This window comes from Seriola aureovittata, chromosome 18 (assembly GCF_021018895.1).
Source record: "Seriola aureovittata isolate HTS-2021-v1 ecotype China chromosome 18, ASM2101889v1, whole genome shotgun sequence".
Lineage (NCBI taxonomy): Eukaryota > Metazoa > Chordata > Actinopteri > Carangiformes > Carangidae > Seriola > Seriola aureovittata.
In genome coordinates, this window is record NC_079381.1 from 24,379,056 (window position 1) to 24,405,000 (window position 25,945).

Genomic DNA, 25,945 nt, shown 5'->3' on the forward strand with positions numbered 1-25,945 from the left:
TTACCACTTTTTATGCCTTACTATACTATGACGTTTTTATCACTTTTTATGCCTTACTATACTATGACGTTTTTATCACTTTTTATGCCTTACTATACTATGACATTTTCATGCCTTACTATATTATGACATTTTTACCACTTTTTATGCCTTACTATACTATGACGTTTTTATCACTTTTTATGCCTTACTATACTATGACATTTTTACCACTTTTTATGCCTTACTATACTATGACGTTTTTATGCCTTACTATACTATGACATTTTTACCACTTTTTATGCCTTACTATACTATGACGTTTTTATGCCTTAGTATACTATGACATTTTTACCACTTTTTATGCCTTGCTATACTATGACGTTTTTATGCCTTACTATACTATGACGTTTTTATCACTTTTTATGCCTTGCTATACTATGACGTTTTTATCACTTTTTATGCCTTACTATACTATGACATTTTCATGCCTTACTATATTATGACATTTTTACCACTTTTTATGCCTTACTATACTATGACGTTTTTATGCCTTACTATACTATGACATTTTTACCACTTTTTATGCCTTACTATACTATGACATTTTTACCACTTTTTATGCCTTACTATACTATGACGTTTTTATCACTTTTTATGCCTTACTATACTATGACGTTTTCATCACTTTTTATGCCTTACATTAATATGACATTTTTATGACTTTTTATGCCTTACTATACTATGACATTTTCATCACTTTTTATGCCTTACTATACTATGATATTTTTATCACTTTTTATGCCCTACTATACTATGACATTTTCATGCCTTACTATACTATAACATTTTTATGACTTTTTATGCCTTACTATACTATGACGTTTTTATCACATTTTATGCCTTACTATACTATGACGTTTTCATGCCTTACTATACTATAACATTTTTATGACGTTTTTATACCTTACTATACTATGACGTTTTCATCACTTTTTATGCCTTACTATACTATGACGTTTTCATCACTTTTTATGCCTTACTATACTATGACATTTTTATCACTTTTTATGCCCTTCTATACTATGACATTTTCATGCCTTACTATACTATGACATTTTTACCACTTTTTATGCCTTACTATACTATGACGTTTTCATGCCTTACTATACTATGACGTTTTTATCACTTTTTATGCCTTACTATACTATGACATTTTTATCACTTTTTATGCCTTACTATATTATGACGTTTTTATCACTTTTTATGCCTTACTATACTATGACGTTTTCATGCCTTACTATACTATGACGTTTTCATCACTTTTTATGCCTTACTATACTATGACATTTTTATCACTTTTTATGCCTTACTATATTATGACATTTTTATCACTTTTTATGCGTTACTATACTATGACGTTTTCATTCCTTACTATATTATAACATTTTTATCACTTTTTTTACCTTACTATACTATGACATTTTCATCACTTTTTATGCCCTACTATACTATGACATTTTCATGCCTTACTATACTATGACATTTTCATGCCTTACTATACTATGACGTTTTTATCACTTTTTATGTCTTACTATACTATGACGTTTTTATGCCTTACTATACTATAACATTTTTATGACTTTTTATGCCTTATTATACTATGACGTTTTTATCACTTTTTATGTCTTTCTATACTATGTCTTTTTTATTCCTTTTTATGCCCTACTGTACTATTTTGACGCGATTCTAACAAACCCAAAAACACAAGAAGCAGCACCCCTGTTCCTAATGTGTCCAACAGCCTTTTTCTAAGGGTGTGATGCACAATCAGAATTTTAAACCTAGCCCAGTCCCCAACAATCACTACCAGCATCTCAAACCAAATTACACATTACACACAAATGTTCACAAAGGAGGTACAGAGACGAGCTGCCTATCATGCCAGCCGCCACTAATGATGTGCTGGCCAGGTTCTTAAAGTCTCTTCCTCTGATGCTTAAATAGCTGCAGCTGTTGTGAGGACTTGCAGGATCATTGCTGCACCAATAGGAGAAGCCGTGGAGTCGAGGCTCCTCCTCTCTGTTCCAACAGGGAGAAGTAATCCATCAGTTAGTGTTAAAATGCCCGAGCTTTGTGCAGCAACAGGCTGTAATAATAAGAAAAATACATCTGTCTTTTCTTTCCCAAAGGATGCAGAGAGGTAAGTCTTGACAGGGATAGATTTTAAAATTAGCTACTGTTACATTTTATACCATTGGCGCTGCCTGTAATACGGCATCTTCTGTATAGAGGATCTTTGATATGCACGGCCGCCTATACCGGCTGCCTGACTGCAGCAGGCTCCTGGATACGCAGTACGAAGTTGATGCTAACGCAGTTAGCATTCATAATTCGAGGTAAATTTCATATCTTAGTGTTAAAATAATCTTAGTAGCTCATTGCATACATGTCCACATTTGGTAAATATCACATATATGAGGAGAAACCTTGTAATATTAGCTGAAGTTACTGTGTGTAAGCTAACTGTGTGGTGTAACCGCTTGTATTAAAACCATACTATGTCGCTTTTAGGCCTTTTTATGCCTCAATATAATATTTGACATTTTTATGACATTTCATGCGTTTCTATACAGTGAGGTTTCTATGCCTTTTTATGTCATATAATGACTTTTTTTGGTACTGTTTGAGCCGTACTATACTATGATATATTTGACATTTTAATCCCTTACTATACTATACTACGATTGTTATTTTCATTCCATTATTTTGTTTATAATTTTGTTTACATCAACATCATTTTTAATGATTGCTTATATATATATATAATATATATATATATATATATATATGCTTACCTTAATTTCCTTAAATAAAACACCATCTTTGATACAGATGGAAATAAAACTAAAATGAAATGAGATGAAGAATAAAACAAGATAAAATATTTAATTTGAATGAAACAGATGAAAAATAAAAAAGGAAATAAAGAAGATACCACTTAAAACAGCTATATACAATATATACATGACTATATATGGCATATGTTTTGTAATTTCAACATGACAACCAGTTCTTGTTGAAACGTCCTTGTTTTTATTAAATGAACAATATAAGATGTTTCTATGGTCGTTGCATAATAACACCGCCCTGGTTTTGGTGCAGCACTCGTTTCAGCTGCAGGAGGATCTTGATCATGTTTCTTGGAGGCAGACATTATGCAATGTCATAACACAGCGGTGATTGTTCCCCTGCACATCGTGGAGTGTCCCGCTGGAGCAACAGGAAAACATCCCCCTCCTCCTCCTCCTGCAGGGTCACAGCAGCCCCCAGCCCGGGCTTTAAAACCAAGCTGCAGCCAGATCTCATAGCACCTCCTCCTCCTCCTCCTCCTCTTCCTCCTCCACCCTCCCACCTCTACCCGTCCTCCTCCCCTCCCTCCGTCCTCTTCAGCCGAGGAGCGTCACCGTCGGTCTCCTGGATGCGTCCAGCCGGATCTCGCCCTCCCTGCTCACTGTGATTTATTCTGCGCTGTTTGGAGGTAAGAACGGCTTCTTTCCACCTAAATAATGACTGAGAATATAACCATCAGATCCCGTGTTTTTGCTGTGTTCAACCCGGGATTTACTGGCTGTATTTTTATCGTGTGGCTGCAGACGCACTTGTCTCCTCTCCCTCCCCTTTCATCCGCGTAATTAAGCCACAGATACCGAAGGCCACATGATCAGCAGCGGCGCGTTAAGGTGCTGTTTTAACATCGAAGGATCATTTCAGACCTGCTCTTCATCATGTCTCTGATAAAACCACCACCATCATCATCATCATCATCATCATCTGTTTATCTCAGGCCTGTGCTCCCAGGACACATCCCCACAGCTTCTGCCTGGATCATAATTACAGAACACAGTTTTATTCTGAGCAAATACACAGATATGATGCCTTTAGGTCAATTATAGGCTCAAATTACCATTGTTTTCATTATTATAATGCTTTCTTGTATTGTTTGGTCGAAAGATGGCTGTATTTATTACCCAGAACCCACAGGATGATGTCTTTACATTGAATTTTCTCTTCAACCACGAGTTACAACCAGAAGATAATCAGTTTACACTGATATAAAACAGAGGAAAGCCACAAATCCTCATATTTAAAGAGAAGGAGCCAGAACACGTTTGGGTGTCAGAGTCATGTCGTTAAACTGTCAGAAAACAGAGATAACATCTTCAAATGTCTTTTTTTGTCTGAACAGTCCAAAATGCATCAAGTATAAACTCATAAAACAGTAAAAATAAACAGCAAATATTCACATTTGAGAAGCTGGAACCAGTGAAGTATTTTATTTAATACCTGTTAATCAATTATCATAAATAGCTGCCAATTTATCTTCTATCGATCAATTAATCTAGTCCATTCCTCAAACACAACACCACTGAGAAATACTTTTCCTACTAAAATATTATATATTATTTAAACATCCGTAAAAAAAACAACAAAAAAAACCTCTGTAATAGATCTTTCAAACACACTATACATATATATATATATATATATATATATATATATATACTGTATATGTATATCTATATGTTGTGATTTCTGTGGCTTATACACATGGTGTGGCCTGTAGCTTCCTCCTCCTGCTCCTGCTCATACACTGACTTTAAGTGTGATGATCTAAAACTAAAGTCATTATAGAGCTGGAATGATAAATTGATAATTGATTAATGATTGAAACCCTTTGTCAGATATTTGCTGGGTCCTCTAAATGTTTCTCAGGAAAAACTGAACATCTTCTGGATGTTTTCACTGTTTTCTGACATTTTAGACACAACAAATAATCACTTAATTATAAAACTATTCAATAACTACAAACAGAAATGAAGGTAATTAGTTGCAGCTTTAATAACAACAAGTCTTTGTGTTGCTGTGATGCTGCACAAAAAACCTCCTGTACAATTTTGTACATTTACTCAATCACTTGTAAGGTGTGTTTTAACCGTGTGTGTGTGTGTGTGTTAGGACTAATGGATACCACACACACACACACACACACACACACACACACACACACACACACACACACACACACACACACACTGAGCTCAGCTCCATTGATGTGCTCTCTGGCAGTAAAAGCTCTTAGTGATAAGACTCTCGGACACAGAGAGCACTCAGACTGCTGCCGGTCACATGGATGGATCATTCCTCAGAGATTCTGAAGCAGTAATCGAGTACATTTACTCAAGTACTATGCTGAACTACAACACTGAATATTTCCAATTTATTCTACTTTATTTTAGAAGGAATATTGTACTTTTTACTGCTCTACATTTATCTGACAGATCCAGTCACTGTACAGATAAATATTTTACAGACCAACCTGTGATGCATCAGTAAAATGTCTGATGACCTACAGGACGTTACAACAGTGGATATGAGAGGAGACTAAGCAGTGGGCGATTTTTTCCAGCTGCTGGAACAATAAGAAAGGATGTAGTTTAACACGACTGGAAACTGACTTAATACGTCCAAACCAGGAGTGAAAGATGAGCACGAGGTTTATGGAAGCCGGGGATCGTCAGCGGTGGTGAGAAATTTCATGGGTGTGATCGAAGATAAACTTTGGTTTTCAGCTGCAAGAAACTGAAACATCCACTAATACAATTATGCAAAGGAGACACAGACAGACATCTGTATGATGTGTCCTAAAGGGAGGGAGCATATGGAGGGAGAAAAACATGGGACCCAGAATCAACCCTTGAGGAACTCCACAGCCGAGGATCCGTCCACACTACTATGTTTTCTTTTTAAAAAGCATCTCGTTTGTTTTCAATCACCAACAACAGAAACTCAGCTGGACCTGTTTTATTTTTGAAAACTATGGGGTTGAGTTTTATTTTGAAAACTGTGTTAGTCTGGATGGAGATTGAGTTCATTTGAAAACGCCATTTTAAAATGAAAACGTAGTCGTGGTGACGTCGCCCTAGTCCCGGTCTGTTATCTCCACCCAGTTCCCAGAGCTTTCACCACCTCTCAGGACAAACAGTGAACTGTGAGGCAAAAACGGAGGAAGCTATCGTTAGCATATTAGCTGTGAGCCACCATCCAGTTTTAGCATAAAGTCTGGAAAAAGGAAAACAGCCTGGTTTGTCCAAAGGAAACAAAACCCACCTGACAGCACTAACAGGGACAAATCTGCTAGCTTTACAGAAGCTGACGGGTGGATGTTGTTACCTTGCACAGAGCTAGGCTAGCTGTTAGCTTCCTGTTTCCAGTCTTTATGCTGAGGTAAGCTAACCAGCTACTGGTTGTACTGGTGTTGAAGTTATTAAGGCATCTGTATCCAGAGGAAAACATCTGTCAGTCCCGTCCAGATAATGAAAGCTGCTTCAGGTTCAGCTGAGGACGAAGATCCTCTCTCACTGATCTGGTGTCATTTTTCTGCAGGGGGGGGGGGGGCCTCTGATGACATTTGATGGTGAGAAACAAATGAACGAGGGAGAGACAGAGGGTGAAGCTCTCCCGCCTGTGTTCAGTTGATTCTCTGGAGGGAGGAGTGTAACCACAGCAATAACTGACGAGGACCTGCTGGGCGTTGGCCCGGCTGGGCGAGCTGATAAACAGGAGAGGGAGGGGAGGGAGGGAGGGAGGGAGAGGAAGACGAAGGGCGGGATGGAGATGGAGATGGAGGAGGAAGGGAGGGTGAAGCAGATGAAAGAGAAGTCACGACTTGAGGAGGAGGGGTCACAGGAAACGGGGATCTTTCGGCGGGGGATATCCTTAGCAGAGCCTCTCATGTTGTTTAGGTACAAGGTGTGTTTCCTGTGAGCAGGACTACAGCCGGTCCCCCCCCCCCCCCCCCCCCCCCTCCTCCATCTCCACCTCCACCATCCGTCCCCTGAGGAGGCTCTGATATCAGCCAGGACTAAATCTGATTCTCAGTGTTGTTTTACACACAGTCTCCTTGTCCCTGTCATCCAGCCTCACCCCCCCCCCCCCCCCCCGAGGGACGAGCTGCGTCTGAGTCTTTAACAGAATCATTTGTTCCGAGAAAGTGGGGGAAAGTAATGAAGTACATTTAGTCCTTCAGTTCAGTACTGAGGTACTTGTGCTTCACTAGCGTATTTCCATTTTGTGCTACGTCATATTTCTACTCCACAAAATGTGAGAGGGAAGGATTTGACTTCTTACTGCTCTTCATTTACCTGACACCTTTATCTTTAGATTTTACATGAGAACACGTGTTAATTTAAAAAAATTACACTGTCAAAATAGGTTTCTGACACACAGCGGATCAAAGAGTGCCGATCGTCCCTGGCTATAAAACTTTCTATTGAACTTCTGCCTTTTCACAGCGTAAACAGAAACCTCTCTAACTCTGACGCTGCCCCCACTGGTCATGTGTTCACTTGCATCTCGTGGACGCGTAGCATTAATGTCTGAGGATGTGCACAACCAACGCTCACGTGAAATAACCACGATGTTTTCTGTCATTGGTCAGACGTCTCTGAGTTTATCTTTGCGGCATCGTAATGATCTCTTTCAGTGATGTCGCGTTTCCTGGTGAAAAAGGAGAAAAAACACCAGTTTTTCATGATTATACAAACCCTGAATTTAATACCTGTTCTGGAGCTTTCGATCATATGACATGACCGACCTCAGCAGATGGAGTTTTAAATCTGAACGTCTAAATCTTCTTGTCTTAATCCATAAAGTCACACAAACAGATTTTTTTGCAGCAGACATTTTGCCATGTCAGAGCATGAGAAGCACAGATGTTACTAACAACATTAATAATGGCTGCATCCCATTTAGTTTGCCAGCTCCAGGGCTCTGGTCCACTGGGACTCTTAAATGGACCAGAGTCACCGTTAATGTTGTCAGTTCCACATGTGCTTTTCATGCTATGACCATGGATGTAGTGATGGACAGGTGTACTGGGCACAGGCTCAGGGGCCCAGGGGGTCAAGGGGCCCCTGGAGACACAAAACAACAACAAAGAGACACAAAGTGGAGTTAAAATGTCTTCTGTTAAAAAGGCTTATTTAAGATATAAAACAGTTTGTATGTTCATCATATTTCTATTGAGAAAACTGCAGCAGGAATGAAACGTTATTACTCCAGAACAAGATGAGTCATTCCCGTCTCATTCATAAGATGCTGAGCTGTGAGATCAGATTCTCTATAATGGCAAATGCATTTGCTGATTGTCTCATTTCTTGTGTCTCTCCAGCTGGTTAAAACCAAACAGAGGAAGGTTTCTCTCCAGCCATGCAGAAGGTAATCCATCATCCCACTGGCCTTTAGAAATGACAGTTGGAGGAAATAAAAAGTGCACACATTCATGGCAAAAGTTGAATCTACACACGGCTCTCTGCTCCAACAATGATGTAGTTTTGTCCCTCGTTTCTATCAGTGATGATGATATTGTTCTCATCAGGGTAATAGCTGAGAATTAAAGTCCAGAGGAGCCAAAGTCATGAGCAGCGAGACGATGAGACAGATTGGAAACAAACCAAAGTCAAACCAAAGTGTCCAAGTGCAGACCTCATGTCTGGAGACGACAGTTCTGTAAACCGATGGCAAAACAGTCGAGTCACGGTTCATCACCTCCACAGAGTTTCAAAGCTCATTCATTCACTTCAGTTTGGATGAGCATGAAACTGTCCTGCTGGAATCATTCGAGTCCAAAAGATGAAAAACTGTTAGAAAAGCTCTGGTTCAAGAAGCACATGGACATGAACACTGCTCTGTTAGCGACCTTTGCTCCCTACAGACTTTAACCACGCCTGACATCGTTCACAGTTTCTCTGCTCGGGACTTTAACAAGTGTAAATTTAATGTTATTTGTCAAAAGCTGCCAAATATTCTTTATTTTAAAGCAAGCTAACGCTAATTTAGCTAAATAAACACAACCTGGTTGATGCTACAAGCTAACATACTAGACCAGAAACCGGTTATATCCTCTGGTGTGAACCTGAACACAAACCTGTTTAAGGTGTGGTCCATGTCAGTGACTTACATCTGCTTTACAAGAAATACAAGAAATAGAAAAATAAAAAATGTTTGTGGAGTGTCTTTAACTCCGTCCCACTCAGGATGAAGAAGTTATGATACTGTAACACCAAACTGATCTTTAACAGCATGTTAGCTTAAACATTAGCATGAATTTGAACCTCTCAGAACATGAACATAAAATAGAAAAATAAAAATATTTCCATTTTTTTTGAGAGGTAAAAGCATCATAACTTTAATGGAAAACAAAATATCATCATATACCGCAAGCTAATGCTTAACAGCACGTTAGCTTACTGAGGTTAAACATTAGCATTAAGTTGAACCCTAGTCCTGTTATTTTTCACAACTTGCTAACGCTACAATGCTAATATTAATAAAAAAGACTGAAGATGATGTAGAACTTGTACATTCAAATTTCTGTGTGGCTCTGTCAGACTGGATTTTATTTCACTTAGCATAGCAGCACTTCCTGTTTGAAGCTACTGTAAAAAAAGGTTAAATTAGCTGGTAAAGTAAACCTGTTTGTTTCCTGTGCTGTTGTGGATAAAGAGGAGTGTGTCATGTGATGATAGTTTGGTAATATTGTTACTGGGTTACTTTTCTCTATTAATCATTTAATTCTATTGTCGTCTCTCTGTGTCCAGATCAGGCTGAGTGCATTGCTTTTATTATTAATATAAATTATGGATAAAACTATGAAAATAAAACCTGAGTTGTGATAAACTGGAATGATTTCACCTCCTAAATGTTTCTGTTGGTTCAGGTGGAAGGACGGGTAACTCCGGTCAACCTGCCTTCTTCCAGGGGCCCGAGCGCCCCGGGGTCTCCTGCCACGGGCATCATGGTAAACTTATACCTGCTCAAACACACCTGTAGTATCAGTCTGTACACACACACACACATTAACCTGCTATCTGTGTGTGTGTGTGTGTGTGTGTGTGTGTGTGTGTGTGTGTGTGGTGCTCAGGCCCGAGTGAACGACCAGGTGGTGGGCTACAGAGACCTGGCAGCTCTGCCCAGAGATAAAGCCATCCTGCAGGTGGAGAGACCAGACCTGATGACCTACCAACCACACCTGACCTTCTCCCCGCTCGACCCGCCGCGCAGAGAGGTACACACACACACACACACACACACACACACACACACACACACACACACACAGTGTGTGTACAGACTGATACTACAGGTGTGTTTGAGCAGGTATAAGTTTACCAGGAGACCCTGCCAAGGCACTTAGGCAGGTTGTGACAACTTTATGTTTTAGACATTATGTAGATTAAAAAATAATCAGCCTGGAAAGGTTTAAATTAAGACATTACATCCTCTCTAACTCCTCGTGTCTCAACCTCATTGTTTCTGTAGTTACTGTAGTAACAGTATTGAGTCGTATTTTGAGTGTGTTATAATGTTGGCCTTGTGTTTCTGTGACCTGCAGCGATCTCTCTCTCCTCCCTCCACATCGCCCACCATGTCTCCTGAGGTAAGACTCTCACTCACCTGTCACGGAGCAGATAATGCAGGTACATCAGCCTCACACCTGTAACACAGCGCAGTTAATAAGGGACAGAATACGACATTTGTTCAGGGCATTATGACATTTTTGCACCGTTTTTTCCTCAATTTTTTCATGCAACATTTTCTTGGTAAATACTGTGAGAGCCAGCGTGAGGATGGACAGATGGCTTTCCATCATCACACCTCTCGTGCAGTAACAGTGACACTGGGGTTTGTTGTGTCACATGAATCGTCTCCACGTCTTCGGGTCGTGTGGAAAGATTCAAATGTTTCGGGAGAATATTTGTTGGTTATATGTGTTTTGGATTCTGGTCTGATAAATGATTGTGTAAAAACTCGGGTGATGAAGAGCTTCACTGCAAACTGACACTATAAAACCTGGTCAAGTCCCAGAGAAGTATTTCAGTTACTGAATAAGAAATGCGTGAATTTGTTTTTACTTTTCTTCTGTTCAATGTCTCCAAAGTTCAAACAAAACAAGGAGTTATTTGTTAAAAAGCAAAAGTTATTTGTTTCCTGTGAAAAAAGAACTAAACTGTAACGTTTAAACAATAGTTGGACAAAGTAAAATGGAAAATACAATATTATATAAATTCAAATACAGTTTGATTATTATCCTTTTCCTCACGTTCACTTATTAAACATTTCTATAACCTGAGCTTGAAGATTCACTTACTCTGTGTCATCAAAGCTTTCAGCCACATTTCATGGTCTTCCTCAGTTGCTCCGGTTGTCGACTACAGTTGGAGCTAGTGGACGTTTATCACATAAGTGAAACTCCACCCTCAGGGAGCTTGATAACATCTAAACCGTCTCCATGACAACTGAGCAAACTCCACCTGCTGATGAAGACCATTAGATGTGGATGAAACAACGAGTACGTGATTCCACGTTATTTAAAACGATATTTACTGAAGACAAAAGCTGGAATAAAGAATAAATCATGTAGAAGTCCAAGCTGAGAGGAGACGAACCCTCGGTGACCTCTCATGTCTCACTGCCGGGTCACGACCCAGACTTTAAGGACAAACAGTGGTTGGACTGATGTCCTCATCCTCTCGTCTCTCTGCTTTGTCTCCTCCGTGTTAGAAATGTGACATTTAATGACTGGAGTTTTTCCAGCGCTGGGAACAGAGAGCGTCTCTGTGGCGGCGGCTGTGACCTCACTGATGATCTCCATCCGTCATGAATGAGCTTCAGTCCTGTGAAGTCAAATCTAATTAAACTCCCGGGACAGAAGGAAAAAACTGCTGAGACTCAGAGTCGCTGTCAGTTTCAGTTTCAGTCTGAATCTGTGTTTACCGCTCACAGCGCCGCCTGCTGGACCGACCGTTTACAGACCAGAACCTCATCCTGTCAGGGCAGCTTTTCAAAAGAAAAGCCTGTGTGTCAAAATAATCCAGCTGCCATCAAAGCAGTCCGTCATTCTGGACAGACGACGCAGAGAACTATGAAAACCTGCATCCAACACAGTTTATAAGATCAATCTGCCCAGCTTCATCCTCATCCTCATCATCATCCTCATCCTCATCCTCATCCTCATCCTCCTCATCTGTGTGTGTTTGTGTGTCAGGTGAAGGGACGCAGAGCAGAGAGTGACAGTGGTTCTCCTGGAGGATCAACGCTGCAGCTCAACGCTGGACGCAAGATCAGCACCAGCCTGCAGCATTTCCACAGACCAGGTCTCACACACACACACACACACACACACACACACACACACACACACACACACACACACACACACACACAGACACACACACACACACAGACACACACACACACACACACACACACACACACACACACAACACACACACACACACACACACACACACACACACACACACACACACACCACACACACACACACACACACACACACACACACACACACACAACACACACACACACACACACACACAGACACACACACACACACACACACACACACACACACACACACACACACACACACACACAGACACACACACACACACACACACACACACACACACACACACACACACACACACACACTCACACAAGCACACACACACACACACACACACACACACACACACGCACACATAATTTAATTATATGAATCAATAGATTAATGAAGTGATACATTTTTTAAAAGCTATTAGTTGATGAGTTAAATTACATTTAAATTTATTTAAAATTTTAATGATGCATTAATAAACTCAAAGTAAAAAAAGACAAAAAAACAATTAAAAGGTCATTAAATTTTTTCAATTAATTAATTCTATTTCCTTAATTTTGCAGTTCCATTAAAAAAAATTCAACTATGAATTCATTATTAATATAGATCATAAACACATAATTAACACAGCGAATGATATTTTTTATTATGATTAATGCATCATTTAAATGCAAATTTAATTAATCAGTTTATTTAATTGTAGTTTAACTGATTATAAATAAACTAATACAAGTTAATGAGTAAGTTAATGAGTATAATGAAAATTATTTGTCATTGTAGTTTTAATTTTAATTCTAATGTTATTAATTTTGTATTTTTGGTATATTATAATATTATTATATTATATATTATATTATACGTCATCCTCACATGTGGTTAATTGATTTTATTTTAATACTGTCACTCCTGGACTTCCAAACTCTGACACCTGAGAAATATTGTTTCAGATAATGGAACCAACATCTACAGGAAACCTCCCAACTACAAACAGGGTGAGCTCTTCTTCTTGTTTATCAGTGTCTTCATGTGTTTTCTGCTCCGTCCTCACTGAAGCCTCCTGTGTCTCTGTGTCTCTGTGTCTCTGTGTCTCTGTGTCTCTGCAGACGGTAAACATGTGGAGGGCAGCGGAGTCATCCAGTCCGCAAAGTTTCCTGCAGCTCAGCCTCCGGATCCCAACCAGCCCTCCAAGATAGAGACGGAGTACTGGCCCTGCCCCCCCTCGCTGGCAGCCATGGGTAACACACACACACACACACAGACACACACACACACACACACACACACACCACACACACACACACACACACACAGATCCATGTAAACACACAGAGTGAGGCTGAGGTCACGTCCACACTACTATGTTTTCACTTCTATCCACACGATTTGTTTTATTTTGAAAACTCTGGGGTTGCGTTTTATTTTGAAAACTCTGGGGTTGTGTTGTAGTCTGGACAGAAAGTGAGACCTTTGTAAACGATGAGGTCACACCCACGGTCTCTCCTGATTGGCTGTCATCAGCCTGGACTACCAGTGGTGAAAACAACATGATGATGAACGACAGTGTTTCTGACCTTGTTGTCTTTGCAGCTGTTGTTCACTTACATTCTGTTTTAATGCTACAGCTGCAGAGGAGACAATCTACTTCCTGTTTACACCGGCTCGCACACGCTCAGTGTAGTGAATGCACATGTATGAGTTTTCAGGTGTGACAGTCTGGACGGATATCGTTTGAAAACGGCGTTTTAAAAAGAAATGGTAGCAGTGTGGACGTAGCCTGAGTTCGGAGACAGATCTAACTTTAAACGCGAACTCTCGCAGAGATCGAGTGGAGGAAGAAGAAGGAGCTGCCGGAGGAAGATGAGTTTGAGGACCTGACAGAAGAGGCCAAGACGCTGCAGGAGCAGGAGCTGGAGAAGGTCAGTGACTGGAGATGAATAAAGGTTATGACCTACCTGCCTGACACCTGTAACACCTGAGCTCCCTGTGTCTGTGTCCAGATCAAGTCCAACCTGGGACGTCTGATCCTGAAGGAGGAGAAAGAGAAAGCCGTTTATCGGAGGAAGACACAGTCGCTGCCCGACAGAACACACATGCACACCAGTGAGAAACACTGACCTTCGTCTGAGGCTTTAACTGAGTTTACTTCCTGGTTCAGGATGAATCGACGCTCACTGAGATTACCTGTGTTTCTGTGTTTTACCTGCAGGTTTGTCAGCGAGTGCATCAAAGTCTCCTTCACGTTCAGGCTCAGGCTTGACCAGAGTGAGTGTTTGTGTCTGCAGCTGCAGACTGTGAGACCGGCTCGACACAGGAGGAATATTTAATAACTAGACCGGCGCACTGAAAGGAAAAACATTATCATCACAGTTCACATGTGGCGTCACCTCAATAATAAAATGCAAAGTCAGCACTAAAACAGTTGAGGAGTGTCGTGGTTGCACTCACTTTATTTTATATTATTATCTGGATATCACAAATTAATTATTACATGATATCAGGATTAAATTAACAAACAAAACAAACAAAATAATAAGATAATTATTATTGATAAAATTATTGTTATCTTGGAAAAACAGGATAATTATCGTATTATCTCAAAAAAAAAAACCTTTGTTATTTTTTACTAACTTTTTATCCTGAGATCATGTGATAATTAACTGATATAAATATCAAACAGTATAAAATAAAATGAGTGCGACAGCTCCCGTACAGAACTAATACCGCAGGGTTGTAATGTGTAATACCCGTGTCGGCCACAAGGGGTGTGAAATATTCTTTTTCCTTGTGGCTAAAATGAGTATTACTTATTTACAATTCCAGAAACAAAAAGAACCTTTTGAAGTGAATTTAGTTTTTCAGTGTTTGGTGAAAAAGGTGTAACCAGGTGTTTGGTGTTTGCAGATGCAGTCTGCAGAGTTCTCCACAGACGGAGACAAAGGACCATCAGGTAGGATTCATGTTCAGTTTTATACAATGAAACGGAGGAACGATCTCATCTGTTGGGGACTATTTTCATGTTGATGCAGGTGGAGGAATACGTCGCAGTGCAGCTCACTCATGTGTTTTTTATTCCCTGTCCTCACGTCTCTCCTTCCTGTCGTTGTGTTTTGGCAGCTGCTCAGGTGAGTGTGTGTCGCCTCCTCAGACATGAACTGTGTGTGTGCTGCAACTGAACAGCTGCAGGTCTGAACTGACTCCTGCATGAGCTTCTACACAGTCCTGAACAAAGTGTGTGTGAGCAGATGCATGTGTGTGTTTGTGCTAAATCTGCAGCTTTACACCGTCACCGTGTGTTTTCTACTTCCGGCTTGCCGTCCCTGTGCTGCGTTTGTGTTCTCCAGGTTTAAGTTGTTGTGTGTGATGTTTGCTGCGTTTGTTCTGCTGTAGGACGGAGACGCTCGCAGGGAGAGGATGGACAGAGGAAACTCTCTGCCGAGCATCCTGGAGCAGAAGGTGAGAGCTGCCAACGCTTTCTAACACACAATCAGTGGAGGATTTATTGTTCGTATAATAATTTATACATGAGAAAGGTTTGAAGAGTATAATTTGTTCAAAATAAACCAACATGATGTGATTATTGTGAACTGAACCAGGTGGAAATTAAAATGTATTTTCTTCTCCACTGAACCTCGTTGAGAAAGTTCGTGTTCCAGACGTAAAGTTAATGAGATTTTGAGGTCGGAGCTTTAATTAAAAACATTTTTATACAGTTTTTTTGCATTTTCTGAAAATGTTTCTGAAGCATGAAACAGGAGGAAAGAAACTTTAAAAAGAAACTTTATGATCTGATATTTATTTATCATAAATGTAGATTTTTTTAAATGTGTATATTGTTTATGGTTGTTTGTGTATTTATTATATATTAACACATCGTGTTAATATATAATAAATACTGCAGATATTTATAAAACTCATTCATTCAGATACATTTCTGGGGTCACAGTTAAGGTTCAGTCATTTTGTCATTAACATGACGATGACAATATTATCTGATAATAATGATAATAATAATAATAATAATAATAATAATAATAATAGTTCCTGAACAAGGACGTCACAGTTCACACGTCTCTCTGCTGCTCAGGTGTTTCCCTATGAAGCTCTGGTTGTGACCCACAGAGGGCGCTGTAAGCTGCCGCCAGGGGTGGACCGCACTCGACTGGAGGTGTGTATCACAGAGTGTGTGTGTGTGTGTGTGTGTGTGTGTGTGTGTGTGTGTGTGTGTGTGGTGTGTGTGTGTGTGTGTGTGTGTGTGGTTAAGGTCTGCAGTGAACTGGTTTCACTGGTGATGTTTGAGGCGGTTTAACGAGACCCGCTCGGACCCTGAACCTGAAGATGTTTCTATTTTCTAGTGCTGTCAGAGAGTGTAGAAAAACAGCGACGTCTCACTCTGAGTCCGGCTCTTTTAGTCCTCTGATAAAAACTGACCCTGATTCTTTTTCTTCTTCTCTCCTCTCCCAGAGACACCTGGATCCCGAGCAGTTCGAGCAGGTGTTCGGGATGCCGATGGCCGAGTTCGACCGCCTCTCTTTGTGGAAACGAAATGAACTGAAGAAGAAAGCCTCACTTTTCTAACAGGAAGTGACATCGTTCCCGACTAATACTTGACGAAGCACCTGCTTTGAAAGGAGGAGGAGGAAGAGGAGGAGGAGGAGGAGGAGAGAACCCAGGCCATAACATCAGATATCCAGCCCTTCATCACGTCCATTCACACCAACACGTCCTCCATCTAACTAACCAATCACGTCCCTGGATGTGAGCCGGCCCCCGAGGATCAGACAGAGTGTTTACTGAAGGCTGGTCCTGATTAACCCTTTACTCTGGCTAACCTTAACGATGCACTGACACTCACATATTACCTGTGCTGCACTTATACTCACTGCTCGCAAATCATCCTCATTACCTGTCTGCATCAAACACCGCCGCCATCCTCATCCTCATCATCATCAATATCATCATCATCATCACCATCACCATCATACTTGTGTATTGTCTCTGCAGAGGTCTGTATCATGAGGGGAGGTTAGCATGTTAGCATGTTAGCAGCTCTCTTTGGGTTTAACTCAGGTGTTCTGGACTCATGAAGCTGGTTCACCTGTCGGAAACAACTACTGACCAATCAAATCGCTGGAAAATCATTTCTACAGGATCCTGACAGGGACAAAAGCTCTGAGTTTATAATAAAGTCACAAGAAATAAAGAACGAGTGACATTTTTAAAATGATCAGAACAATCACTTCTACTCCAGCCTGATTGAAGATTTCTGACGGTGTCAGTTGCTTTAAATCTTTGTAACTGACTTCATGTGAACCCACATTAAATGCAAGATGCTAATGCTAATGTAGCATCCATCTGTTTAGTCCACACTGACTGACAGCTGATATTTACTGGACCAAAACAAGTTTTCATGTCGACTCAGCAGGAAGAAATCAGCTGTTTTTATCTGTTTATCTGCCGATAGTGGAATCAGAAAACTCACATCCAGATCAATCATTAATCAGATATTTACACAACAACACAGAAGTGACGCTGCCCCCTCTGGTCATGTGCTGAATAGCATCTCTCGTAGCATTAAAGGGTGTTTGGAGGTTTCCTGCCGGGAGCGAGTTGCTGTGGAGCTTCAGCCATTGTTGCGTTTACAAGACGCGACGCTCCAAAGGAACGCAGGACAGACAGGACAGGGCTAGCTAGTTAGCATGCTAACTTCAGGAGAAGAAAAGACATGACAGAGACAAGAGTCAACATCGGTGTTTGTTTCCACCTCTGGAGACAGATGTTGGTGAGTGAAGGATTGAAGTTTGATGCTGAACTCACAACGTTTCTTCTAGACTGGCAAATAAACAGCTGCTAACGCTAACATTAGCTTTGTAGCAACGGCAAAAATCTCATATTTCTACGGCGTCTTATTCTGTGATTATGTTGTTTATATTTCACGAGGCTGTAAATCTCTTTTTATGGTCTAAATCATTAATGGAGGTGGTCTGAGGACCGGACCAGTTCAGAACCAGCTTCATGAGACCAGTTATCAGGATGAAAACCAGGAGCCCTGACAGAACCAGACCCAGTTAAACTCTCCTCAGGGTCCAGGCCTCTGACGTGTGTCAGCTGCTGTCACATAATAAACATGTAACAGATAATAAATCTATTTATTACGTGAAGCTTTTAATTTATTTGATGATTGTAATTTTTACTGCCACGACGTCGTCAGCTGCTGTGAAGTTTTTTCATTTCTGCTGTACAGTTGTTTTTTTTTTATTTAACGAGCACTCGCCGACGACTTCAGTCCTCGCTTTAACTCGCCGCCAACATCTTCCCGCTAATTTCAGCATCCAGACATTTTAAAGGAGTAGTCCGCACTAATCAACATGGTAGCGTCTGTATTGGATGGTGTCTTGAGGTACAAACGTCTCTGCCGTCGTCTCCGTGCTCGGTCTTCACGTCCTCTTTGTTTCTGTTGTACGATGTGAGGGAGTCAAATAAAGCCGAGAAAAACGTTCAACATCTGCTGCTTTTATTGTCTCTGTTTTATATCTGTGATACTTGTTTCTCTGCAGTTTGAAGTTTTAGACTAAACGAATCGTTTTAAAGCATCAGTTCAGTTAGTGGCTTAAAGCTCAGGCAGGTTTCATTACAGGAACTACTTTCTACCAAAGAAATAGTTCCTGTAAAAACTGTGGACTGAGTTTCTGTAGATTATAACAGATCATGTTCTAGAAACAAAACATTTCTTTAAGGCTGCACTGATCAATATTCCTTTAATATTACTAATGGATGTATCAATGTGTGAACATGTAAACACATTCACAACTATATAATCTTCCATGTTGCCCAAAGAAAATCAGTTACTGCAGCTTTAAATGTGACTTTAAACCTGCGATGCACACGTATCTTTGTGAGCAATAATCTTATCATTTAAAATGAAGCATAAAAATTATTTGTTTATTTAACAATTGTTTCATGAAAATTATATTAGTCTATGTATTCATTAACAATTTTATGTTTGTTAAAAATACTGCATAGGACTGATACTGTGTGTGTATATATATATATATATATATATATATATATATCAGAGCCTCCTCTCTTCTGATTGGCTCACAGACCTGTTGTCACTAGAGCTGCAGAGAGAAGCCTGAGAAGGTTTTTACTGTCTGACTGGTTTAATGGTGTTTAACATTTCTCTGACATTTACTGGCTGGTTTATTCATCAGCAGCTGACTGTGGTTTTGTTTTCATCACATTAAACATGATGATATCTGAACATCTGTATCTGCAGCTGTAGATTTAAACGGATCCGTCGTGGATCTGAATATAAATCCTGATATTTTCCATCTTTACTATAAAACCGACATGTTTTCTCTTTCTGCTCATGTGTTGCTACAGATTTTCACCCCCCCCCCCCCGAGAGTTTTTCACACCTATTGTGGTGAGAGATTCAAACCCCCCCCCCCCCCCCCGCCTGTATTTTTATTATCATTAACCTTTTGTGTCAAACTTGAGCTGCGGACACTCGAGCTGAGCGAGCTGCAGGTAATAACCTGGAGGGTCTGTGTTGCTAAGGAACACATGGGCCTCCACATAAAAGCGAGGAGCCACTCGTGTCTGCCGCCGCACAAAGCAGCACATCCCACGCCGGCCTGTGATTGGCAGCCGCTCGGCGTCCTTGAGCGCTGAGAGCAGCAGCAGCATTCAACACACACAAGCAGCCGTACTTTTCTGTTTTTTATTTGAATGGAGTGAAACATCTACATAAATGAGAGGCCTCGCAATACATGTACTCGACAAAAAAAGTTCTCGCTTTTTCTTTTTTTTCAAATTTAGCTGTAAAGAAAAAAAGATCTAGATTTAATCTTATTTTAAACGGTTTCTGTACATTCTGTGAGATATGTTCTGAGACCAAACAGAAGTCAGAAACGAGGCCCAGACTCCGCCCACCCACCGCCCCCAAACATAAAGAAACAAATAATTAATTAACCCCGCCCAGGTCCTCGTCATCACTGCGGACACACACCTGAAACACACCTCAAGTCACCGCCTCCGATTCCCATGATTCTCTTTGTGTCTGATTAAAGGATCATTCCGCTTTAGTGCAACTCGTTTCTCTCTGTGACGGCGACGCCGGGGAAACACCTGAGACCTGATCATCTACACCTCCAGGTCTGATCTGAGACCTGACGCAGCCGGTGGTTTCACTCTGCGTCCCAGCATGCACCTGGCCACAGGAGCCATTAAGCTCAGTGTGGCTGATCCGGATTAAACGCTGCGGGTCTGAAAACAGCTGGTCGACCAGATCGTTAGTGGAGCGGGAGAAAAGACGGACGCTTCTCGTCATTGTGTCGGTGAGTCGAGCAGCTGCAGACGACACAACAACCTTCACAATAAAACACGAGCCTGAGATAGAACCACGCACTAATTCTGAATAATTACTGTCTGATCATGTTGTGTATCTTCTCAATGACACAACAACACAACGGCTTCTGCAGCGTTTCGGCAGGAAAAGTTCAGTGAATTATTCAAATTAGAACTGGAGCGATTAATCAATCAGTCAGAATCAGCAGCTGTATTGATTATTGTCTAATTCTTTTAATCATCTTTAAGCAGAAACGATGTTTTAAAGAAACTGATCAACGGCCGTTTACGAGCATCGTTCGTTCCCGTCAGAGTTTCTAAAGTCGACGGTCACAGTCAGCTGAGGCGTGAGGACGAGCTCCCTGCAGGTCACGTTTGTTTACAACAGGAAGTGCGGCTCATCAGGTTACTGCCAAGTTGCTATAGCGACGACTCAGCATCATAACCATGCAGAGAGAAGCTGGTAGGCGGAGCTCCAGTTTAAATCTGAGTTGTAAAGAAGCAGAACAATCCTTTAACACTCTCTCTCTCTCTCTCTCTCCCTCCCTCACCCCTTCTCCCCCGCTCTGGATAATCAAGCCTAAATCTATGTGCTGTAAAAAAAAACAAAAAACAAAAAAAAAACAAACATCACATTGAAAAGAGGGAACAATTAAAATGTACATATATAATATAAATGTCAATACTTGCTCCTGGGAGCTCAGTCACACTATCATTGGCATAAGAAAGGATGGACTTTATGCGATCTGATTCTGTTGCTTCTGTTGTGTGTGTATATATATATATATGTGTGTGTGTGTGTGTGTGTGTGTGTGTGTGTGTGTGTGGGCACGAACACAGCGTTTCAATGAGCGTCACTTCCTCCCCCAAAAGAAAACGGTGTGGTCCTGAACACCCGCCTCCTGATTAGAAAATGGATTTGAAGTCCACCAGCTGAGAGTTGATCCTGTTCAGTCTTAAACTATGATATTTAATAGATGATAAAATAAATTAAGCGCGGTGAGAGTCGCTCGGACTGAACTGCCTCGTCTCCTGCTCTTAAAGGAGAGAGAGGGAAGGAGGAAGGAAGGAAGGGGAGGGGAGGAAGAGGAGGAGGAAGAGGGGAGGTGAGGGGAGGAAGGAGAGGAGGGGGGAGGACCTAAGCCTGCGCGTTGGTGCCGTTCTTGTCCGGGGGTCCGGTGCTGGCCGGCAGGTTGTTGAGGGAGGGGGCGGCCTCTTGCTGCTTGCTGTCGCGGCGGGGGGGCATCCTCTCGTTGATGCGGTCCAGACCTCGCGCCTCCTCGAAGCTCTGGATCTTGTGCTGAGGGTTGAAGCCTTGAATGGCTGCGAGGAGAGAGAGGTGCGTCAGAGCAGAGCCACAGAGGATGACGAAGAGTGAGGACGAAGGTCTAACAGCAGCAGGGTCAGAGTCACGCGCTGATCTGGGTTCAGATTTAAGACTGAGGAGGATAACAGTAAGAGCTGCTGAGCGCCGTCAACTTCCTGTTTCACATCACGAACACGTCGACCTACCGAACGCCAAATATCATCACGGACGACGGAAAAATAAACTGACGGAGCTTTAAGTTCATTTAGGAAAAAAACCTGAAGTTTCAAGAATAAAGTTGTAATTTTAAAAATAAAATAATATTTCTAAACTTGAAATACTACGAATATTACAACTTTATTCTCATAATACTACAACTCTTGAAATATTACGACTTTATTCTTCTTATAATATTATTGCTTATTATTTCTGTATTTTTCCTGGTTTTGGTCCAAACAAGAATCTGTATCTTTATGTTTAAAGTTATTTCTGTTTCCAGTGAAAGTTTCCATGTTGTTTCTCTCAGAATAATAACAACAACAATAATTACAGGATATTTTTCAGACGGTGTCTAATTAACACGCTGGTGCTCGACTGATTTATTTTAACGTCTTTAACAGCTGGAAACAGCTGGAAATCCACTTTGTTGCATCCTCCTACAGCCTGAATCCAACCTCAGCTTTTCCCTGTTTGTTTGTTTCTGTTTGTTTTTGAATCAAATTTGAATAAATATTTCACAGCTGACTTAAACCTCAGTTTAAGACCTAGTATTTCCTGTGTTCTGAACCCTGACAGCTGTTAGTGGGCGACCTTTGACCCTGCTGCTCGGTCTCTACTGGTTCATGCAGTGTGCAGAGCACTGGGAGGACTGGTTCGTCCGGGAGAGAGAACTTACTTCAGAACAGCACAAGGAAGCGTGAAGACAAAGAGACAGACTTTCATTAAACCAACTCACTCTGATGAACTGTTTCATGTAACTCATCATTCACTGCTGTGACTGTTTACATGTTGTAATCCTTAAACAGTTAACACAATAAATCTCACACAGTCTAAAGTGCAGGAACTATTACATGAAATCACAGGATTTTAAAACACAATCAGGATGAAAATAATGGACACAATCCTGTCTGATCTTTTCTAGTTTCTAAATGCATCAGCAGTTTAGCTGCAGATGCATTCACAGACACGGCAGTAACAGAGGAACTAGGAGCTTTCTCCATAAAGGTCAGTGAACACATCGCCACATGAATTCCTTCACAACAAAAGGTTCAGTGCTGGTTAACCCAAACCACAGCTGTACTCTTCATTAGCTCATTGTAGCTCTTGTTAATTGTCTTTGTTTGACTGTTTGTTGTTGTTGTTGTCTCTTTTTAGACTGAACATATTTCTAGCTAATTGTAGGATATTATCAATTGTGTTGTTTTTGCTATTGACTGTTTTAATTATATTAAACATGTAAAAGCTCAACTAGGGGCAAAGATGAACAGCTATAAACTCTGTGCAGCACATTGGTTTCATACATTGTTCTGAAGCTGCTAAATTGCATCGTCCATATCAAATAAATCAATAACAAAATGAATATGAGACACTGGACCTCACGCAAGACTTCTTCTTTTATTTTGAAAGTTTCGAAGTCAGTTTCACCTTCGACTTTCCAGGATCAGAGACATGACTCATTATTCGCTGCTATGATTGTTTACATGTTGTAATATCTCACACAGTCTAAACCAACACTGCTGGCCCCGCCCACAGCAATGATGTCATCACTCTGCTAGCGTAGCGGTGCTCCCGCTGAACCTACTGCAGGTCACACACTGACTGGACGTGACGACCTCAGAGATCCCAGGTGGATCACTTCCCTCAGTACCTGTCAGTGTCAAACCTCTGCGTTACCGAGGCGACGTGAGGTCAGCTGATCCAGCAGCAGCTGTCTGACCGTCTGTGTTGGACCTGTGGTGACTCAGCTGACTCCACCACAGGGACACACTGTGTTAGCTGTTGCGTGAGGCTCAGTGTCTCGGGGATACGTGGAACTAACTTGCTCCATAAACCAGCGGACTGTGAACTTTGACCTTTGCTCTGCATTAAAACAGGATTACAGTTTCCTCCTTTGACTGAAAACACATTAATGGTTAAACCAGGACACACAGCAGAGACAGACAGAGACAGAGACGGAGACGGAGACGGACAGAGATGGTTGCGTACCTCGTGCCTCTTCTGCCTCTACGGTGGCTGTGTAAGCGTGAGTAGAAGTGCCATGCCCAAAACCAATGGAGAGAGAGTGGGAACGTTATATATCAACGCATTCAGTCAGTCCTGTTAACATGTAGTCAATCATCATACAACCCCCCCCCCCCCCCCCACCAGGTCGTGACCGTACAGACAAGAGGTTAGAGCACAACCACAGAATCAAATCATCATCATCATCATCATCATCATCATCATAAACATCATCATCATCGTCATCATCATCACGGTTGGTTAGAATGAAAAGTGTTGACATCATGCTGCCGTAAAAAGATCAAATACACTGATAAATATTGATTTAAAGATGGATCTATTCAGAGTGAGGCCTTCAGCTGATCTGATCAATCAGCTGATGAGTTGATTAGTTACATTAAATGTTTGATGATCTTTGTGTCAGAGACAGAACGACAGGTTCGGATCATTTCACAATATTAAATCTATATCCGACAGTTTATAGACAAAACAATTAGTCGACTAATCACAAAAATAAACGGCAGATTAATCAATAATTAAACCAATCATTAGTGATCAGTGGATGGAAACAGGGAAGCTGCTGGAAAGTTCTTGTGCCAGGTCTGAACAATCTGTCATCAACTGTCTACACTCTGAGATCACTTTATTAGGAACACCTGTCAGGTCCAGCTACAGACACATTGATCCAGCTCAGTGTCGTATTATAGCTGAAGTTGGTTTTGTACTGGAGGACAATCAATTGATCCTTTATTTTTTCTTTCTTTATTTTTCCCCAGAAAAAGAAAGGCTTCTTCTCTGGGTTTTATACAGACGGAAAAGTGAAAAGTGAAAGTTGATGGTGGATCTACCTGCTGTAAGAAACTCTTCTTCTCTGACTAAAACTTTAGGAACGGCCAACGCACACGATCAATCAGTGATCATCATCATTAGTTAATGAAATCTACCAGCTCGTTAACAGCCCCCCCCCCCCCCCCCCCCGACTGTCTTTATAGGGCAGCATGGTGGAGAACACACCTTTACAGGAGGAGAGGACACTACTTGACATTAGCGTCTCACTGTGTGTGTGTGTGTGTGTGTGTGTGTGTGTGTGTGTGTGTGTGTGTGTGTGTGTGTGTGTGTGTGTGTGTGTGTGTGTGTGTGGGGGGCTTGGGTTAGTCTCTCGGTGTGAGTGCAGGCACAGGGATGTTAGTGTTAGCTTGGACCGTTAGCGCTGGTGGTTTGATGCTCGGCTGCGTTCACACTCACCGCTTTGCAGAGTTCGCCGACCTCCGGACAGAACTCCCAGAGGCAGCGTCCCTGTGGGGGTGAGGCCCTTCAGCTGTAACACACTCTCATTCTCCTCTCTGCACACACACACACACACACACACACAGACACACACACAGAGACACACAGACACACACACACACACACACACACACACACACACACACAGAGAGACACACACACATGAACAACAGGGAAGAAGAGAAACTCAGTGTAACTCTTTTTTCTTAAAATCTTAATTAATAGATGAATTAGTTTTTAAATCGTTTCAATCATCTAATATCAGTTCATAAAATCCCAATATCTTTCTTTTTAATAAATGTAATAAATGTTTTGGATTGAAAAACCATGAAGACAAAAGCAAAACCCACTGAAAGCTGAAGGTGTGTTTACCTGTCACACATCACTGACCCACCTGTTGTTGAGTCTAAACTACTCACTTAATCTGTAAAGCGCCAAATCATAACGGACATTAATGATCAATATAAATAATAAGACGTGCATGAGTGTAAGTGCCATTCTTAATGTAAAGGTGAATATTTGTAACGAGGCTCCAGGTAAGA

At 41.2% G+C, this 25,945-nt stretch overlaps 2 protein-coding genes across 5 annotated transcripts in view; one reads left to right on the top strand and one right to left on the bottom strand.

Annotated features, from left to right (window-relative positions):
• Positions 1–3,082: 3,082 nt before the first annotated feature.
• On the top strand, positions 3,083–18,740 carry dmtn (dematin actin binding protein). Of its 2 annotated transcripts, XM_056402871.1 has the most exons (16): positions 3,083–3,520; positions 8,213–8,259; positions 9,761–9,841; positions 9,965–10,108; positions 10,436–10,480; positions 12,089–12,197; positions 13,189–13,233; positions 13,345–13,476; positions 14,060–14,157; positions 14,239–14,341; positions 14,448–14,503; positions 15,143–15,188; positions 15,356–15,363; positions 15,629–15,694; positions 16,326–16,406; positions 16,703–18,740. In XM_056402871.1, the coding sequence occupies exons 2-16, from the start codon at positions 8,251–8,253 to the stop codon at positions 16,814–16,816; spliced, it is 1,137 nt and encodes a 378-aa protein (XP_056258846.1). In that variant the 5' UTR covers positions 3,083–3,520; positions 8,213–8,250; the 3' UTR covers positions 16,817–18,740. The 2 variants fall into 2 exon arrangements, 1 of the variants encoding a protein (XP_056258846.1); XR_008830249.1 differs by lacking the exon at positions 15,356–15,363 and having other exon boundaries at positions 3,084–3,520.
• A 1,210-nt stretch (positions 18,741–19,950) lies between these two features.
• Positions 19,951–25,945, bottom strand: part of ppp3ccb (protein phosphatase 3, catalytic subunit, gamma isozyme, b) — a 32,553-nt gene continuing 26,558 nt past the window's right edge. The window contains exons 12-14 of one of the 3 annotated variants that reach the window (XM_056402869.1): positions 25,362–25,459; positions 24,102–24,128; positions 19,951–21,904 (exon numbers count right to left, since the gene is read on the bottom strand). In XM_056402869.1, the coding sequence (XP_056258844.1) occupies positions 21,729–21,904; positions 24,102–24,128; positions 25,362–25,459 (301 nt within the window). In that variant the 3' untranslated portion in view covers positions 19,951–21,728. Of the gene's footprint in view, positions 21,914–24,101; positions 24,129–25,361; positions 25,460–25,945 lie in introns of all 3 variants that reach the window. The other 2 variants (XM_056402868.1, XM_056402870.1) reach the window with 2 other exon arrangements.

What these genes read in the sequence shown, in the direction of transcription:
- dmtn (XM_056402871.1), top strand. An exon ending in ACCTCCCAACTACAAACAGG is followed by an intron (nt 13,234 to 13,344) that starts GTGAGCTCTTCT and finishes GTGTCTCTGCAG; the next exon opens with ACGGTAAACATGTGGAGGGC. An exon ending in TGGACCGCACTCGACTGGAG is followed by an intron (nt 16,407 to 16,702) that starts GTGTGTATCACA and finishes CTCCTCTCCCAG; the next exon opens with AGACACCTGGATCCCGAGCA.